Source organism: Mauremys mutica, chromosome 3, assembly GCF_020497125.1.
Source record: "Mauremys mutica isolate MM-2020 ecotype Southern chromosome 3, ASM2049712v1, whole genome shotgun sequence".
NCBI lineage: Eukaryota > Metazoa > Chordata > Testudines > Geoemydidae > Mauremys > Mauremys mutica.
Window position 1 is genome coordinate 105,910,578 of NC_059074.1, and position 20,534 is coordinate 105,931,111.

The 20,534-nt window shown below is 43.9% G+C and overlaps 1 protein-coding gene across 11 annotated transcripts in view; it reads right to left on the reverse strand.

Moving 5' to 3' along the window:
- The window catches only part of REPS1 (RALBP1 associated Eps domain containing 1), a 121,315-nt gene extending 101,169 nt beyond the window's left edge, over nt 1-20,146 (reverse strand). For 3 of the 11 annotated variants that reach the window (XM_045011741.1, XM_045011742.1, XM_045011738.1), the window contains exon 1: nt 19,857-20,138. In XM_045011741.1, the coding sequence (XP_044867676.1) occupies nt 19,857-20,009 (153 nt within the window). In that variant the 5' untranslated portion in view covers nt 20,010-20,138. Of the gene's footprint in view, nt 1-19,856 lie in introns of all 11 variants that reach the window. The other 8 variants (XM_045011740.1, XM_045011736.1, XM_045011745.1 and 5 more) reach the window with 7 other exon arrangements.
- Nucleotides 20,147-20,534: the final 388 nt, after the last annotated feature.

Consider the following 20,534-nt stretch of genomic DNA (forward strand, 5'->3'; position numbering starts at 1 on the left):
AACCAACCCACCCCCATGCCCGTTTACTTGCTTTTTTTTAAATAAATGATTTCTTTGATTATGAAACAGTTTTTATTATTGCATAAAGTGAAAGATAACAAACACCAAGGAAAACACAGGCAATTAAAAGCACTGTAACCAGTGCACGTCACTCCTGGGCAAGGCAAAAAACACTACTGTTGGCTTTCAGCCTCAAATTCCTCCCTCAAGGCACCCCTAATCCTTGTTGCCCTGTGGTGGGCGTCTCTAGTAGCCCTGCTGTCTGGCTGTGCAAATTCAGCCTCCAGGACTTGCACCTCGTTGTTCCATGCCTGGCTGAATGTTTCACCCTTCCCTTCACAAATATTATGGAGGGTACAGCACGCGGATATAACCGCAGGGATGCTGCTTTCCCCCAAGTCTAGCTTCCCATAAAGCGCCCGCCAGCGTCCTTTTAAACGCCCGAAAGCACACTCCACAGTCATTCGGCACCGGCTCAGCCTGTAGTTGAAACGGTCCTGGCTCCTATCCAGCTTCCCTGTATAGGGTTTCATGAGCCAAGGCATTAATGGGTAAGTGGGGTCCCCAAGGATCACAATGGGCATTTCAACGTCCCCTACTGTGATCTTTCGGTCTGGGAAAAATGTCCCTTCCTGCATCTTCCTGAACAGGCCACTGTTCCGAAAGATGCGTGCATCATGCACCTTTCCAGGCCAGCTTGTGTAAATGTCAATGAAACGCCCACGGTGATCCACAAGTGCCTGGAGAACCATAGAGAAATACCCCTTGCGATTAATGTACTCGTAGGCTAGGTGGGGTGGTGCCAGAATAGGAATATGCGTCCCATCTATTGCCCCTCCACAGTTAGGGAAACCCATTTCTGCAAAGCCATCCACAATGTCCTGCACGTTCCCCAGTGTCACGGTTCTCCTTAGCAGGATGCGATTAATGGCCCTGCAAACTTGAATCAACACGATTCCAACGGTCGACTTTCCCACTCCAAACTGGTTCCCGACCGACCGGTAGCTGTCTGGAGTTGCCAGCTTCCAGATTGCAATAGCCACCCGCTTTTCCACCGTCAGGGCAGCTCTCAATCTTGTGTCCTTGCGCCGCAGGGTGGGGGCGAGCTCAGCACACAGTCCCATGAAAGTGGCTTTTCTCATACGAAAGTTCTGCAGCCACTGCTCGTCGTCCCAGACTTCCATGACAATGTGATCCCACCACTCACTGCTTGTTTCACGAGCCCAAAAGCGGCGTTCCACGGTGCTGAGCATTTCCATTACCGCCACAAGCAATTTCATGTCACCCGCATTAGGCAAATCCAGATCGTCGGACTCCTCACTGTCACTTTGGAGCTGAAGGAATAGCTCAACTGCCAAACGTGATGTGCTGGCGACAGTCATCAGCAAAGTCCTCAGCAGCTCAGGCTCCATTTCACACAGAAAGCGTGCTGCACTCACAATGGCAAGAAACGTGGACGGGGAAACTGTGACTACTGGGAAGTGAAGCGATGCACCACGGGGCGTTGGAACAGGAAGCGGAATGACCCACACACTTCCTTCCCCTTCCCACAATACTCAGCGCCAAAACGGCGCCAAAACGGGACGAGGTGCTCTGTGGGATAGCTGCCCACAATGCACCTCTCAGGACAGCGCTGCAAATTCTGCAAATGTGGCCACACTGCAGCGCTGGCCCTGCACAGCTGGACGACCAGCGCTGCAACTCGCCAGTGTAGCCATACCCTTAGAGTAGCTGGTCTCCAAAGCTGAACTTACAAATTGCCACACTTTTTCAACTAGTCTTGAGGAAACTCCCACCCCAGGTGTGTTCAGATGACACCTGTGCCCACTGATACCATTTCTTCTTTGTTCTTGTAAATAAAGAAATCTGTACTGACAATCTAACCAGAACAAAAATAGCTCTGAAATGGCTGGGGGAAAAAAGAAAAATATGAGGAAAGCGTCAAGGACTTCAGTTTCAAATTTACCTACATTCTAAAGAAAAATGGCATCCCCGCACTTTACATGTTTAGAATTATTTACATCAGAAATAAAGAATTATGAGATGAGTTATTTATACTAAAGGGAATTAATTTCACAGCATTTTAAGTATCCTTCAAGGATGATATTTCTGACCTCATTTTGGGTCTTTGACACACGTTATGCCCTATGTTGAGACACTGGCAGGTTGAGAGGCACGTTCCCATCCTGAGGATCTTATGATAAAGACAGCAAGCATACAGAAAGCACTGAGAAACCCAAAGAACAGGATATATATATCTGTGTGATGTCACATAAGAGTTTTATCAACATATGTGTGGGATGGCTGCAAGACTAATGAGCAGTAAAGCCACAAGACAGATATCCACTTTATCACGAACAAAGGCTGAACATACTTTGGACCACACTGTCACATCAGAAACTTAATTCACAAATGTTTCAGTATTAACAGGTTTCTCTGGACTATGTTTTAAATCTCTCTTCTCTAAAGCCACTTTTTTAACTCTTACGTTATTCTCTACCCAACTGTACATTACAAGGAGGGAGCCATAAAAAAGCCTAATGTTTTTGTTACATAAAATTACAAGTTGAAAAGATCAGGTATCTCAGGGTCTTCCATGGATACAAACACACACCAGGCCCTTAATGAAAACCTGAAGTCTCCCATTTTCATTAACAAAGCTCTCATTTCAGCAGGGTAATGAGATGTAACTTCTATATCACTGTTGCAGAACTGAATCTCTCACATGCTGGGCCTTGAGGCAATAATTCTGGAAGCAAAACTACATAACTAGAGGTAAGGGAACGTTTCTCTGCAGTTTTGTTTTATTTTTTTGTTTGTTTGTTAGCTATCTGAAGTTAAGCAGGTTTGAGTGCTAGCAGTAGTCATTGAGGAGATAGCTTAGTGGGCAGAGAGCAGATGAACAGATAGATTGCATGATTAATTGCAGAATCTCATGACAAGTTTATATCATACTGCAATGTATTACATAATATATTTACACAACATATTAGGTGATTGTTAATAATTGTATTCTGAGAGCCTCTGTGCTGGCCACTGTATACATATGCACTGAGATAATTCCTGCCCCAGATTTACAATCTAAAAGACAGACAAGGGTTGGGGACAGGGATATAACGTCAGCAAATGAATGTGGTGATTATGACATAGCTTTATTAATTACATATATCTAACTTGTAAGTCACACAAGTTACCCTTGCCAGGAAGATGAAAAATCAGAGGAGTGATCCCTGAAGGACTGGTCAATAGGTACCGAAAGTTGTTCTGATGATTTTTTTAAAGCCGAGTTTGATGAATTTTGTAAGTGCAGATGGCCATTAGTCTAATTTCAAGAAAACACTTACTTGTTTGAAAGGTGATGTGATATATAGATTACTGATATCTGAATTTCTTCAAAGAAATGTTCTAGTAACTGGATAGAGAAAAAGCTAAGTACACATAACTTTAACCAGCAGAAAGGCAGAAGGAGCCTTGGATCTCAAAGTCCTCTCTACACAGCTGTCAAAAGGAACTGGAACCAGATCAGGACCACTGCTCTTTATGTAACCTCATGACTGAAAATTCAATTCAAAGGCGCATACAGGCAGCCCCAAGAGCCACTGCTTTCCAAAGTGTTCCCCTACCCTCTCTCATGCTGAGAGCACATGCACTCCCCCAGAGTGGAGATACCAACAGCTTTTTCTTCTTTGAGTATTAAAGATTAAAACTCACTCTACACAAGCCATCAATACCCTAGGATCAAGCCACCCCAGAAGCTGGGTGGAAGGCAATGTTGAGAATACCGAGTTGAAGATGCAGGAGAGGGGCTAAGTCATATGCAATGGACATTATTGGGCCCTGTCTCACAGTAATTATAAAGGGAGCTGGCAGTGACCCCTACATGTAGGTTGCTTAATAATTTCCATTTTAAAAAATTCTTTGTATTCTCTGAGAGGCTTTAACACTTCCTTTATTTGCATCAGGCCTTGAGAGTTTGAGAGAGAGAGAGAGGGGACACTTCTTTAGCCTGGAGGCTTTGCCCCCATGAAATTCCATTCGCTGAGCAGAGTTATAAACTGTTAAAAATTACCATTTCCTTTCTCTCACTTGCTTCTCTCTGGAAAATGTCGGCAACCTGTCAAAATAGCTGAGCATGAACATTCTAAAGATCTATGCTCACATTGCTACCAAGGCAGCAGCAACAGACACTGCACTGGAAATCCCTGGGAGCTACTGAAGCAGCTGTGATGAGAGGGAGGCAGTAGGCAAGGGCATGTTTGGCTCCCCAACCACAACTGAACAATCCATGGTGTCCCATCATCCCATCTCATATCCACATGCACTCCAGTGCATATGCATGACAGTCCAATTTTATGATCACCTAATAACCCCTCTCCCACTCAAGCTCCTTATATTATTCAGTGCACAGGTTGGATGTACGAGGTTGCACATTTGGCTTTCCCTAAATTTGGAGTACTGGCCTTGCAACCTAAAGAAATAAGTCAAAACTAAAAAAGTTTAAATGTGTTTAAAAATATCTGTTCAAAATACAGGGCTCTCTGATTGCAATAGGAACTGAATTTCTTCCTAATTTTTCTTCTTGTACTACCTGCATATCAGCAGGAAAATGGAAGCCTGATGGCTTAAATTCCAGGAAGTCTTTATCCATAAAGAAGCTTAAACTTCCTGTGTTTGAGTGATTAGCTATTTTCAAACTTTAAAATATTTATTGGGATATGTTTATGTACTATTACAAGTATTGACACATGAATTTTTGGTTTTGTTTTTAATTACAGCAATCTGGTGTTTTCTCTTGCTTTTTGGATAACAAGTCCTGACAGCAACTAAGTAATGTAATATTACTATCACACAGTAATTGCAAAAGGAAGTAATGAAGTAGGTAGAAAAACAGTAGGTGAAAAAATTGGAGATAGCACCCTGGCTGCATTTATAAATAGCATGGCTGCTATGGTTTACTCCAAGAATAGTGACCAGTTTGAGTCCCAGAAAGGAAATCAGATGGTAAAGGAGAACAGGTATGGTTGAAGCCCCTAAGCCTGCTACTCCGAGTTGGTGCCCTGCCTTAATTTATTTTCCTCTCAGACTCAAAATGAAGACGTATAATTAAATGTCGTCACTGACCTGGCTGTGTATTGCTTTTCTTCCTCTGTTAAAATTTTGAAGGATTGAAAGTCTTCACACCTGATCTTTATTGGAAATTTGTTAACAGATTTTTGATAACCTACAGCTTAACTGACCTGTTGATGAACTGCATTTTTACTTATCCCTGCTCCTTGGATACCAGCTTTCAGAGTTAGATATTTTAAATTTTAATTTGGGGGGCGGAAGGGGAGGAGAAAATAGGGCAGGGCTATTAATATTAATTCTTAGATAATTAAGACATTTTAGAAAAAGCAGTCTTGCTGGTTTGAAAACTGCCTTACTTCTTTAGACTGGAACTTGCCAGACTGAATTGCAAGTGCTGGGAGTCTGGCACCTCAGGGTATGTCTATATACACTGCAACTAAAAACCCACAGCAGGCCTGTGCCAGCTGACTTGGGCTCACAGGGCTTGTGCTAGGGAGCTGTTTAATTGTGATGTAGACGGTCAGGCTTAGGCTGGAGCCTGGACTCTAGGACTCTGCTGAGGGGAGGGTCCCAGAGCTCAGGCTGCAACCTAAATGTCTACACTGCAATTAAACAGCCAGTTAGCCCAAGCACCAAGAGCCTGAATCAGTTGGCACAGGCAAGCCATGGGTGTCTAATTGCAGGGTAGATATAACCTCGGACAGCTTCAGAGACAAGTATCCTTCTTCACCTCCACATGCTATGTTGGCTGAGGGGAGGGAGAAGAGAAATTTGTGCCTGAAGATGTCTCAAGAGCAAAGCTCCTAGTCTGGCTGTTATATAGCTTCCTCACCCGCTAAATCCAAGGGCTTGGCTACACTCGAAACTTCAAAGCGCTGCTGCGGGAGCGCTTTGAAGTGTGAGTGTGGCCGCAGCGCCAGCGCTGGGAGAGAGCTCTCCCAGCGCTGCACGTACTCCACCTCCCCGTGGGGATTAGCTCCCAGCGCTGGGGCACTGTTTACACTGGCGCTTTACAGCGCTGTATCTTGCAGCGCTCAGGGCGGTGTTTTTTTCACACCCCTGAGCAAGAAACTTGCAGCGCTGTAAAGCGCCAGTGTAGCCAAGGCCTGAGTCTGACGAATCACTGCAGGTTTAGCAGGATACTCCCAGAAGGGAAGTACAAGAGCAGGGGTAGGCAACCTATGGCACGTGTGCCGAAGGCCGCAAGCTGATTTTAAGCGGCACTCACACTGCCCAGGTCCTGGCCACTGGTCAGAGAGGCTCTGCATCTTAATTTAATTTTAAAAGAAGCTTCTATTTAAAAAAACTCATTTACTTTACATACAACAATAGTTTAGTTATATATTATAGACTTAGAGAAAAAGTTTAAAAAACGTTAAAATGTATTACTGGCATGCGAAACCTTAAATTAGAGTGAATAAATGAAGACTCGGCACACCACTTCTGAAAGGTTGCCTACCCCTGTACAAGAGGGTAGTTTTATCTGTGAGGTGGGGAGAACAATTCCAAACTTATCCCCATTCTGTGAAGGATATGGAGGAGCTGGAGTGTCAGGATGACAATCAGGAAATCAATAGCTATATTAGGGATGAGAGGGACAAGCTTATCCCCTCACTGATTAAGTCACATTTTGAAGGTTCTCTTTGGGACCATAAATGCTAGCACAGGGGTCGGCAACCTCTGGCACGCAGCTCACCAGGGTAAGCACCCTGGCAAGCTGGGCCAGTTTGTTTACCTGCCGCATTGGCAGGTTCGGCCGATCACGGCTCCCACTGGCCACGGTTCGCCGTCCCAGGCCAATGGGGGCGGCAGGAAGCTGCGACCAGCACATCCCTTGCCCGCACCACTTCCCACCGCCCCCATTGGCCTGGGATGGCAAACCACGGCCAGTGGGAGCCGCGATCAGCCGAACCTGCTGACACGGCAGGTAAACAAACTGGCCCATCCCGTCAGGGTGCTTACCATGGAGAGCCGCATGCCAGAGGTTGCCAACTCTTGTGCTAGACACTTAATCTGTTTTTTATTAATGGAAAGCTTGGCTTAGATTCTGCAGTACAGTATGGCAGTCTGAAAATAAAGTACCACTCACCAAGTTTCCAGCAGCCCGTCCAACTCAAACCTTGTTCTCTCTAATGCTACTCATCTATTATTCATCTACTCACTTGTTCTCCCCGTTAACTCCTTCACCTTTCACCCCTTCTCCAGGCTCTCAAGTAAATCACCTATCTTATTTCCAGATTACTGTTCCTGACAGTATGTGGTAGGAAGAAAACTACCTAAAACTTTGTCAGAAGATGGAGTATTCTGACCAGCATGGAACCCTCACTATTACTGGCACATGGTGCCATATATCACATTAGATGTGCAGGTGAATGAGCCTCTGATGGTGTGGATGGGTCCTACGATGGTGTCACTTCCCCAGGTGGGTAATTTTGAGACCTACAAGATTTCTATCAAGCATTCTTAAAACTACAATACCCACCTGGGGAAGCGAGGAAACAGACTGTCAGAGCAAGATGGGCACCCAGAAGTCATCTACTACAGGAGAGGCCCAACAAGGAAAACAACAGAACACCACTGGCCATCATGTACAGCCCCCAGCTAAAACCTCTCCAGCTCATCAGCAACGATCTACAACCTATCCTGGAAAATGATCCCCCACTAACACAGACATTGGGAGACAGGCCAGTCCTCACTTACAGACAGCTTGCCAACCTGAAGCAAATACTCACTAGCAACTACACACCAAACCACAGAAACACTAACTCAGAAACCAATCCCTGTAACAAACCCCGTTGTCTTCTCTGTCCCCATATCTACTCTAGTGACACCATCATAGGACCCAGCCACACCATTAGAGGCTCATTCACCTGCATATCTACTCATGTAATATATGCTATCATGTGCCAGCAATGGCCCTCTGCCACGTACATTGGCCAAACTGGACAGTCTCTATGTAAAAGGATAAATGGACACAAATTAGACATCAGGAATGGTAACATACAGAAGCCAGTAGGAGAACACTTCAATCTCCCTGGACACTCAATAACAGATTTTAAAGTAGCCATTCTTCAACCAAAAAACTTCAAAAACAGACTCCAAAGAGAAACTGCTGAACTACAATTCATTTGAAAACTTAACACCATCAATTTGGGCTTGAATAGGGACTGGGAGTGGCTGGCTCACTACAAAAGCAATTTTCCCTCTCTTGGTATTGACACCTCCTCATCAATTATTGGGAATGAACAACATACACCCTGACTAAACTGGCCTTCAACATTGGTTCTCCACTTGTAAGGTAACTCCCTTCTCTTCATGTGCCAATACTATATTTATGCCTGTATCTGTGATTTTCACTCCATGCATCTGAAGAAGTGGGTTTTTTACCCACGAAAGCTTATGCCCAAATAAACCTGTTAGCCTTTAAGGTGCCACCGGACCCCTCATTGTTTCTATGGATACAGACTAACATGGCTACCCTTCTGATAGAGGTATATTTGACACTGGGGACATTGGCAGCACTAAAGTGCTCCTGGATTATAAATACTCAAAAATTCACCCCCTCCAGAAATTCAGGTGAGGGTGTCATCTTTTTCAAATTCTTCTAATTAGCATATCACAGTTTCTATAAACCCTATCCTGGCTGCACAGACATTCTCCCGTACCTGTAAAGGGCATATTTAAAAGTTACATATTTTATATAGACAGATAGCTGCAGGGACCAATCCAGCTCCTTGGATAGCTTCCAGAGCCAGCAAAACATCTGTTGATCACCAGCATAAATGCTGATTTAGGGCATGTCTTACACTGCAATTAGACACTGTGGCTGGTCTGTGCAAGCTGACTTGGGCTTGTAGTGCTTGGGCTAAGGGGCTGTTTAACTGAGGTACAGATGCTCAGACTCAGACTGTGGTGGGGACCCTCCCACCTTGCAGAGTCCGATAGCCTGAGTTGGAGCCCAAGCTCAGATGTCTACACCACAACTGAGGAGCCTCTTAGCCTGAGCCATCTGGCACAGGGTTTTTAATTGCAGTGTAGATATATCCATAGTGAGCCACAATCAGACAAGCACTGCTGATTTCAAAAGTAATAACACCCCTCTAGCCCTCAGGGGCAGTGAGTAGAATGAGTGGGAAATCTGTCCAGAGGTGATCCCCATTAGAGGAAACATGCAAGTTGTTTACAGTGAACGTTGTGAATGTGGGGCTGTGTAGAGGAGAAGGGGTTCTTTGTGTTATGGCTTAACTATGAATTTAGGCAGAGGAAGAAGAGCAGAAACCTTCCTGAGGTCCACTAGGAACCCTACATGCAGGCATAATTCATATGGGAAGCACTTTTATGGCCTTCCATAACACCTATGTTTTAGGTATCAGATAGTTTCATTGTTTTCCTTGTTCATGTGGGTTTTACCCAGAAAAAGATTTCAAAAGCTAGTTAAATGGGATTGTAAAAGATTGGCAAAGGGTTCAGGAGTTTATAGTATCTGAAACTAAGATTATTTTTTACTTCAAGTTGATGACATATCTTTAAATTAATAACTATTTGTTGGGGTTATTGTTAGGTACTCTAAATATCTGATACAAAAAGGAATTCTCTTTCAGGCTTAGAGAAAAAAACTTGTGTTTTCACAATGTGAGAAAGCAGAGAAACTGCCCGCCAGCACGGAAAGGAGCAAGCAGCTAGTCCCGCCCCATTATACCTGCTGCTACTGCCAGGCATGGAGGGGGTAGAAAAGGAGAGCCTGGTCCAGTTCAGGACTGACAGGCAAAAAGCAGGAGCTAGTTACTGCCCTACCTGATAGGAAGGATGACTGCCAGCCAAGGCAGCCACCAGGGAACACATTCCATCTCTCAGGCTCCAGCCAAGGGAGACTGCAGAGTAGACCTAGGAGCCTCCAGCAAATGAGGTAACTGGGTGACTGCAGTCCAGAGACATTGTGGGATCTGGCTGCACCAAACTTACTGCTGTCCTGCCTGAAGGAGCCCAACATCCACAAGCGGGAGCTCTGAGCAGCAAACCACCCCAGCAAAGTGAACTATAGGGGACACGTCCCAAACTGAAGGAACACTAGTCGGAAGTAACCCAGGGCAGTGGATTTAGACTCCCTGCTTGGAGTGTCCCCTGTCCAGGGGTCAACTCACACAGGGACCTGGGCTGGGACCTGGTAGAGTGAGAGGTCCTGGGTTCCCCCAACCACCACTGCCTGAAAGACTGAGGCACCTTGACCTTGAAGTCAGGTGCATCACCAGCTGCCTGGCCATCCATGCACCCTATTACACACACTAGAAAGAAATCACAAGATTACAATGAATACATAATCAACTACTTTGTTTACTTAGTCCAAGCATTGACAGCTTTGATCAACACCAAAATGTGAACATCTGATGCATTTCTAAAATTCTAGTCCAGATGCTACTATTTAGGGTGGGTATTAATCCCTGTCCCTCTCTTCATGTCTTTTTTTAAGCTTCAGAGTAGCAGCCGTGTTAGTCTGTATCAGCAAAAAGAACAGGAGTACTTGTGGCACTTTAGAGACTAACAAATTTATTTCAGCATAAGCTTTTGTGGGCTACAGCTCACTGTTTTCAAATAGGGTTGAGGCTTGATACTGAACATTAGTTCAGTTTTGTGTTGGCATACGTCTTTATGAGGGGAAGCTCATCATGTGACTTATTATACAGCATGATAATTTTGGATCAGGTTTAAGGGTTGGCAAAAGTTATACTAGTAGTCTAGTATAAGCCTTGTCCACACTAGGAAAGTTTTAGCTAAAATTTCCTACCATTGCTAAAAACAGTGGGAATGTTTATATAGACCAGACACTGTTGATATCTTAGCTCAGGAGTGGGCAAACTTTTTGGCCCGAGGGCCACATCTGAGTATGGAAATTGTATGGTCGGCCATGAATGCTCACGAAATTGGGGGTTGGGGTGCGAGAGAGGGTGAGGGCTCTGGAGTGGGGCCACAAATGAGGAGTTCAGGGTGCAGGAGGGGGCTCCGGGCTGGAGTGTGTGGGGAGGGTGGGTGCTCCAGCTGAGGGTGCGGGCTCTGGGGTGGGGCTGTGGATGAGGGGTTGGGGGCACAGGAGGGTGCTCTGGGCTGGGACCAAGGGGTTCAGAGGGTGGGAGGGGGATCAGGGCTGGGGTTCAGGGCCCAGGAAGGGGTCGGGGTGCAGGCTCCAGGAGGCACTTACCTCGAGCAGCTCCCGGAAGCAGCGGCATGTCCCCCCTCTGGCTCCTATGTGAAGGCATGATCAGGAGGCTCTGCATGCTTCCCCATGCACAGGCGCTGCCCCTGCAGCTCCCATTGGCCATGGTTCCCGGCCAATGGGAACTCTGGGGTTGGCATTTGGGGCAGGGGCAAAGTGAGGAGCCCCCTGGCTGCCCCTACACATCAGAGCTGGAGCGGGCACATGCCTCTGCTTCTGGGAGCCATGCGGAGCCCAGCGGGACCTCAAGGGCTAGGTTAAAACATCTGAAGGGCCGGATCTGGCCCCAGGCTGTAGTTTGCCCACCCGTCGTAGACTGGCATGTTCTCTGACCCTGTGCAGAGTAAATCTAATTGACTGTGCTTCAAACACCACTGAACAGTCCACAATAAGATTTTTCCAGTGCTAACACAAGTAGAATTGAGCATGTTTGCCACAGTTCTAGATATAAAAGTCAGAACTCAGCTCTCAGGTTACAAACTGTAAGAGCCAATTCTTGTACTAGAAGAAATGAGACTGCCTAAGTGCCTTATTGTTGCAGAGAAAAGAAACAAGCATATCAATCAGCTCAGGGGAGATAAGTTAAAGGAAACAAAAGAAAAATATTTCATTGAAACAATGCATTTTAGACAAATTCATAACTTAGCAGCTCCCAATTTGCGAAAGACATATGCAAACTGTATACCCAGTGACTACACATTTTTTGTACTTACAAACAAGCTTGTGATGCATTTATCTCTTGCCACTTCCTATTAAGGAAAGCGGTAAAGCACAAAGTGCACATAAGCACATGCCTCATGTAGGCCTATGACATAAGTACAAGATATCCAAGGTTAAAGATTTGTGGGTTTGGGTTGCCTAACTTCAGATTAAATTTCTAAAGGTTAACTGAAAAGCAAAAATAAAAACTGAACTACAGATTTCTATACTGAATGAATGCCCTCATGTACTACACTGTTGTGAATATTTAGAAGAAATAAAATTTAAACTACATCTAAAGGTGGCTTATAAAGTTTAAAAAAGAGAGCAATTATTTTAAGTAGGAGATGCATAAAGGAAGCCTAAAAGTTTAAGATTCCTCTAATTAAAAATTCAAGTCTTATTTAGAGAAATAGTAGGGGTGTGACAGTATATATACTAAGGAAACCTGTTTAATTCAGAAAGCACGTTCTCTCTCTTTATTCAGACTATTTAGAACAAAATTAACTCCGCTAAAAAGACAGACACCCAAGATCCTGATAAACAGCTGGAAAAGCTTGGGCTTTTGGGGGGAGGGGGCCACAGTGGTGGCAGAGAGAAGGGAGAAAGGATTCTACACTCCTACCCCAGAGAAAGCTCTGAAAGGAAACTTCTAACATAATGAAAAAACAGGTGAAGAGCCCAGCTACTATAATGATGGAAGCTATTAGCCTGATCCTGCTCTTACTGAAGAGAATGTCAAAGCTCCCACTGACTTCAATGGAGGTAGGATCAGGGCCTAGTAGATGCGCATTCCCAATATTTTAAAAAACGTTCTGTTTTCTTGTAAATCAGTCACTAAAATGAGAAAACCACTTGTCTCCCATTTTCAGGTTATCCTTTAAAAAAGTTAAGTACAAACTTATTTTAAGTAAGTGCATGCTCACCACACTGTTTATTTGGGACAATTTACACTTTAACTCAGCTTTCATTTGCAGTTCATCTTTTATAGCTTCTGCTTTCGTGAGCTGATAATCTACCTTTAAGAGTAGATTTTCACAGTAAGTCCTCATCTACATTAGAAAAATGTACTCTTAGATGAATTTTTTTAAACTATTTTATATAGTATAGATGAGGCTTTAAAAGGACAGATCTGGGAACTCAACTTTGACAGTATGTCAGATTTTAAAGTGTGTAATAAGGTTTTACTCATAGCTAATGCCAATTTTTAAACATATAGCAAGTTCTCACTACCAACCTAAATTGAAATCTAAAGCAGTAGAGAATAAAAACACTAATAACTGTGAAATTAAGATCACCACTACAATATTGACATTTTGGTTTTCTTAACTTGTTCCCCACATACACAATAATCTACTCTGAAAACTGATCTGCATTTTTAAATTGACTTATTGCTAGTGTATTTGAACTGATGGGTTTCTCCTATGGAGCACAGTAATTCCCCAATCTATTAATTTCAAGGTAATTTAACTATGGAAACTATTCTGTTACCATAATAGCCAATAGTAAATAAGGATAGAAATCAAAAGAGGTAGACAAAGCTTTTGGAAATTAAAAGATTAGAGGCACTGTTAGTTTATTAGACTAGCAACACTATTTTTTAACCATATTAGTTGAATAAAGGACTAACAATAGAGTACTGTCACATATATCACATTAAAACATCAAAATGAGACTCACTAGACAATGAAAAAAGGTTCCCCACTCTGCCCACCAAGAGACAGCCTTAACAAAAGAATATCAGCAAGCATTTTAATCACTTGCTTAAAGGTTATCCAGTGCAACTGCAGTTGTAAAAAGTAGATCCTGGCATAATTGTAGAACCCACTCATTTTTCATAGAGTCTCTAATGCCAAAGTCATTTAACTTCAGTCTGGAACACCAGCACTGATTTTTATTAAATGACAGGTGTTCTAAAGAGGGCAGTAGGCAGGGAAAATGCTTATTTAATTTTTTCCCCCTGTAATATTATTTTGCAACATAAGATCCTGCCTTCATGACATAGTAATTTTAGAAGAATGTCAAGCACAGAAATAATTTCACAGTGAAGTTAAGAAAATTGTTTCAAGAAAGTTCTAGGCTCATTCAAGATAAGAGCAAAATACAGCACACGTGCATAAAATGTTCTGTGATTATGCAACTTTAACAAGAATTATATAAATCCAGTACTGAAGTCTTCAAATCATTTACTTCAATATCCCTGAAATATTTTGTTCCAAAAATATCTTTGCTGTCAAATATAACCCCTAAACCAATATAATAGTAACTGATAAGCCTAACAAATATCAGAGAGGTAGCCGTGTTAGTCTGGTTCTGTAAAAGCCTAACAAAGTAAAAGAAAAGGGAAAATCATGGAGGCCTAATTTAATGAATAATTTCAATACTACACTAATGAGTTTCACCAAGAACTGATTTTAAATTACTTTTGAGAAAATTCTCCTATTTCATGTTCTAATTCATTACACAGGCTAAAACTTACACGTGCTTCTGTACTTTTCAATTTAATTCACCAGTGTACTTTTATTCAGAAAATTAGCATGTGTCATACTTCGGTTAACAGGACTTCACTTGATACTTCAATGCCAGTTTACTACCTTAACTTTTTTAAACAGGTTTTAAAATATAGCCTGATTTATCCAAACTTTGTGAAAATACCAAATATTTATTCTGATGGATAGGTTTTCCTTTACACTTTATTTTTTGATGTTTAGATTCTTTGTTAGATTGAAACCTTTAATTTGAAGAAAAAAATCATATTTGTTTTAAAAGACAATTGTGATGAGAAAGTTTTTGTATGGAAATTAGATATCCATAACATTTCTACACAATCAATGGATGCAGCACAATCAATGGCATCTAATATATTCAGAGTTTAAATTGTCAATTTAGAAAATTATTTCTAGTTCTTTTATGGTTTCAAACTAGGTTTTCAAATGAAAGCAAATATGGCATTGTCTAATTAAAATTGCAGATTGACTAAAGAAGTGGCAAAATCCTCATCCATGAAAAATCAAGGCGTTCACTTTCAAAAAGCACACTGTGCAGAGAAGAGAAGGGTATCATGGTCTCCAACTGGTACAGTCACTAGAACTGCAATAGTAAAGGCAGACTGGGTTTTGGTACTCCTCAATACAAGTAGTTCATGGTCAAGTTATCCATCCTGTGCCCTCCATTGGTCTGTCCACAAACCAATCCTCTCTGCTACCAGAGAATAGTGCTTCACAGTACACTGATAGTGTGTGGCCTCTCCATTGTGCACCTCAAACAATGAACTGCTGCATTTTGAACACTATTTACATGCATATGGGCCTGGAAAGGTGGTATCTACTCAATCTCAACTGCTTGACTCTGAATCCTAATTTAAAAATACACAAAAGACTTGATTATGAAACAGCTGAGGCTGTCACACCTTTCCCCCATTTGCACTTTTGGGTACATCCTTTAGCATTGGGGCAAAAAATAATCTGGTTAGTTAGAAAAGAACTGCCTGCAGAATGGCAGTTCAACGGATTAATGAAAGGCTGACATTAGCAGAGTTAAGGTTGTGGTGAATGGTGTCTCAGCTGTGGTAATGGTAAGCTGTGTGTTTTTGTGGGTGGAGGAGTGAAGGGTTACACCGCTAGGTGGTTCATCTTTTCATTTTCTTGCTCTTAAGGGTTTGTCAAGCATGTGTGTGTAGCAGCTGTAACTGCTTCACTACAAAGATTTTTGTATATTGATTTCCTTGGTTTATTTAATACATAATTGAGGGGTGAGGCTTAGCAGCAGAACTGAGATTTTTTTTTTGGGTGCACCAGCAGCCGTGCATTAGCCTTCTCTGTTGTAGAATAAAATCCAACAGAAATGTATAGCTCATCAGAGAAGATTGTGTGAGCCTTGCTCCCAACCACCCGTCTTGTGGCACAGTGAATAACATGTAAGTCCAAGGAAGGAAAGAAGCGAAACAAAAATTCCCACAAAGTCAAAGATTCTGATTTTTAATCAAGCCTGTACTGATTTTAACAAAAGATGCCTTAAGATTTCTACTGCCTCTGATTAAGAACCTGTGAAGACAAAAGGTTATAATGGAAATCCACACGTATACATAAGAACATAAGAATGGCCGTACCGGGTCAGACCAAAGGTCCATCTAGCCCAGTATCTGTCTACCGACAGTGGCCAATGCCAGGTGCCCCAGAGGGAGTGAACCTAACAGGCAACGATCAAGTGATCTCTCTCCTGCCATCCATCTCCATCCTCTGACGAACAGAGGCTAGGGACACCATTCTTACCCATCCTAGCTAATAGCCATTTATGGACTTAGCCACCATGAATTTATCCAGTCCCCTTTTAAACATTGTTATAGTCCTAGCCTTCACAACCTCCTCAGGTAAGGAGTTGCACAAGTTGACTGTGCGCTGCGTGAAGAAGAACTTCCTTTTATTTGTTTTAAACCTGCTGCCTATTAATTTCATTTGGTGACCCCTAGTTCTTGTATTATGGGAATAAGTAAAAACTTTTCCTTATCCACTTTCTCGACATCACTCATGATTTTATATATCTCTATCATATCCCCCCTTAGTCTTCTCTTTTCCAAGCTGAAGAGTCCTAGCCTCTTTAATCTTTCCTCGTATGGGACCCTCTCCAACCCCCTAATCATTTTAGTTGCCCTTTTCTGAACCTTTTCTAGTGCTAGAATATCTTTTTTGAGGTGAGGAGACCACATCTGTACACAGTATTCGAGATGTGGGCGTACCATGGATTTATATAAGGGCAATAATATATTCTCAGTCTTATTTTCTATCCCCTTTTTAATGATTCCTAGCATCCTGTTTGCTTTTTTGACCGCCTCTGCACACTGCGTGGACATCTTCAGAGAACTATCCACGATGACTCCAAGATCTTTTTCCTGACTCGTTGTAGCTAAATTAGCCCCCATCATGTTGTATGTATAGTTGGGGTTATTTTTTCCAATGTGCATTACTTTACATTTATCCACATTAAATTTCATTTGCCATTTTGTTGCCCAATCACTTAGTTAATAGACCCAGCATTCTCAAATCTGGGGCAATCTGACTGGGCTAAATAAACTCAAAATCTATAATATGTACTCACATTTTGGTTGTTTAGTACTAAATGTTACATTCTATAGGAACATGGGAATTGTCCTACTGGATCAAGTCTGAGGTCCACCTAATCTATTCTACTGTCTCCTTCCTCAGTGTCCAACACCAGGTGTCTCAGAGGAAAGTGGAAGAACCCCACAGTAGGCAGATGTGGATAATCTGCCACCCACACTAGGTCTCATCCTGATCTCCAATAGCTACAGACTGATTTATACCCTGAAGAATGAGGTTCAATAACCTTTCTACAAATTTGTGTTATGTTAACTCTGGTTATTCTTGATATCCATACAAATGTCTATTCCCTTTTCTTCAGTCTCATTAAGTTCTTTGCCTCAATCACTTCCTGTGGCATTGAGTTCCACAATTGAGTTAAATGCGGTGTGAACAAATTTACCTTTGGTTTTGAATGTTCTCTTCTTGGATTATGAAATAAGAATAGCCATTTCCATTCTTTATTTTATATACTTTTCTAAACTAAACCTGGGTCTTCTCAATCTTCATATGAGAGTTTTTTATGTGTCCTTGATCATTATTTGCTCTTTTCAGAACTTCCCCTAGTTCTTCAATATTTCTGAGACAGGGTGACCAGTACTGCACACAGCATTCCAGATGAAGCCACATTATTGATTTATAGAGGCATTTTACATCTTTTGTATTATTATTCATCTCTTTCCTTATGCACCCTAACATTGTTTGGTTCATAACTGCAGCTGCCTATTGATAGGACATCTTCACTGAGCTGTCTACAATGACACCCAGGTTCTCTTTCCTGACTTGATCCAGTTCATTTATAACCGTGTAAACTACTTGTATATCTTACATTTCTCTCTCCCAGCACGCATTACTCTTCAAGAGAATATCACTCTGAAAGAGAATATTCACCTCCATTGAGACAGACTAGGTAGAATTTGAACCTGTGAGCACTTCTGTACAAAAGCACAAGACTATACTACTCCAATAAGCTATTGCATCAAGTATAGAGTGCTACCACTGTACTATTTTATATATACACAACTATTTTATATACACACAACATGGAAGAGACACTAAACAAAATAAAACGTATCCAATTGTGTTCATGTGATGAGTTTAAGGAATGTGGGAATCTGTAATTCAGAACACAAATACTAATAGTGGGTGGCCCTCAAGGTCTCATTCATAAAATATTTTTAAAAATTAGTTTTCTTTTAGTTTAGAGATTTAAACAGTGTAGATCATGAATGAAAGATAAGGACATCAAATCAATAAATCAGACAACCAGATTTCCTAGTAATTTAAATTAATTTTGGCATTTAGTCCTCACCAGAATTTTTACACCACCCATAACTTATCACCCTCTTTTACTGAGCTGAAGCACATGATCTGGTTCATTTTAAACTCCTTTCTACTAATCTAACCACTCACTTTTAGGTGTCTAAAAAGTAACACCAACACCTCCTGATTAAGTGTACACAAGCTCCTGAAATTAATCCCACTTTTGAGTTGCAGACAGTTGACATACATGTCCTTGTTGGTCTTAAACTACAATAATGCACTCTGACTCTTCACTGAGGCACCAGTGAACCTATGAGGTGGTATGGCTTTCTGGAAATACTTTACTCTGCTTAAAGCATCTTTCAGGGAACTCAAAAAACTTCACAAATGTCAAGGCCATGAACACATTATGGTGGATGCAGTGATAGCAACAATTCAGGATGCACAGTTGTTGCAACTACAGTTCCCCTGTGGATACTTTTCTAGGAACTATACTAGGCAAACGATGCTAAATTATCCCTTTAGCTATACTGGAAGCACTACTTGTAACTGTGTAACATAGCTCTCAGATGAGTCCCAGTTCCCACTGGTCACAGAAGTAGTTCTGGAATGTTTGCTTCCACACATTGCTAGTAGGAATCTACTGCGTTAGCACAACCTAGCCAATATTACATAGTTTTAAAATTGCATTTTTTCTCTAGTAGATGCCAATGTGCTTTACAAAGATATGCAGGTACTCCATTTTTTGCAAATTAAGAAACAAGCATTATTTAATTATTTGAACAAGGTCACTGAGCCAGTAGCATCATCAGGAATAACATACAGATTTCCTGTTTCCTAGTATTTCCCAGGACTGGTGGAGTTCCCAGGCTGTGGATGGACTTCACTGTAAAGCTTTTACAAGTGATCTACTTCCCTGCCAGTGGCCAATGTTACCCCAGGAGCTCAGCAACGTAGCCTCCCCAAAGCAGCAAGTGGAGGCCTCTGAACTATATATTAACCCAATACTAACACTGCGATCCCACGACAACACGCGCAGCGCGTCCCCGAGTTGGATAAGCAGAATTACCCCGTTCCCAGCGCTGCACGGGCACAAGCCCAAGCCCAGCAGGAGACGAGGGCGCTGAAGTTGCCATTCCACATCGTATCTCGGGAGCAGGCGACTGCCCTCGGGCACCTCCCCCACCCCCAGCACAGAGCCCCCCGCTGCAGGCGAAGAACAGGCTCGGGGCGATGCAGGGGGATGGCCCAGCACGCGGGGCACGGGCAGCCCTTGAGGGAAGCCCCCCCACCCCGGTGCCTTCAGGGCAGCAGCGGCGGCGGCGCCAGGCACCCCCGGGAGGGATGACGGGGCGGTTGGGGAAGAGGCAGAATCCTCCCTGCACCCGGGGGCGGCTGAGGGGCTGCTCGGCGCCCGGAGGCGGGGGGGGGGGGGGGAGGATCCCCGCCCCCGGCAGCGGGGGCAAAGGGCGGCGGTCCGGGGGAGGCGGTGCCAGCCCGCGGGGGCGGGTAGCGGCCGGTACCTGCAGGACCACCTCGCTGGGCAGCTGCGCGGCGCGGAACAGCTCCAGCACCCGCCCGTTGGGCGCCACCTTCTTGGTGCTCTCGGTGTCGCAGTAGGAGAAGAGGTCGCAGTAGTAGCGCTGCTCCGCCTCGCTCAGCGTCAGGCCCTCCATCGCGCCGGGCAACGGCCGCCCGCCCGGCCGGCGGGGGGGGGGGAGGTGAATCCCGCGAGCCGCTTCCTCTCGGGCCCCGCGCGCGCCGCTGTCCCTGCGAGGCCCGGCCGCCGCGCTCGCGCTGTGGGGGCCGCACCGGAAGCGCGGGGCCCGCGGGGTGGGCGTGGCTATAAAGTTTCTCGGCCTTGGCCCCGCCTCCTCCACCCCAGCGGAGCCGCCGCCATTTACTGAGTCCCGGAGACTGCGGGGGGAGAGCAAGGAGGCTGCTGAGCAAAACACGCCTCTGCCCCAGACCCGGATGTGAGGCCCGGCACCCTTCGTGCGCTGGCGGCGGCAGGACAGAGGCGCCTGCAGCGTCCCCTGCCGGCGTGGCGGGCTCAGGCTTGGTGCCCGCCCGGGTGCCTGGGCTGCTCCCCGGTGCCTCCTAGGGCAGGACGGAGGCAGGTCAGGCGCGTTCAGTTGTGTGGCTCGCGGTGATGAGCCCTGTTTTAGGCATCGGTTTTAAGCATCTCTGATTTTGAGGAA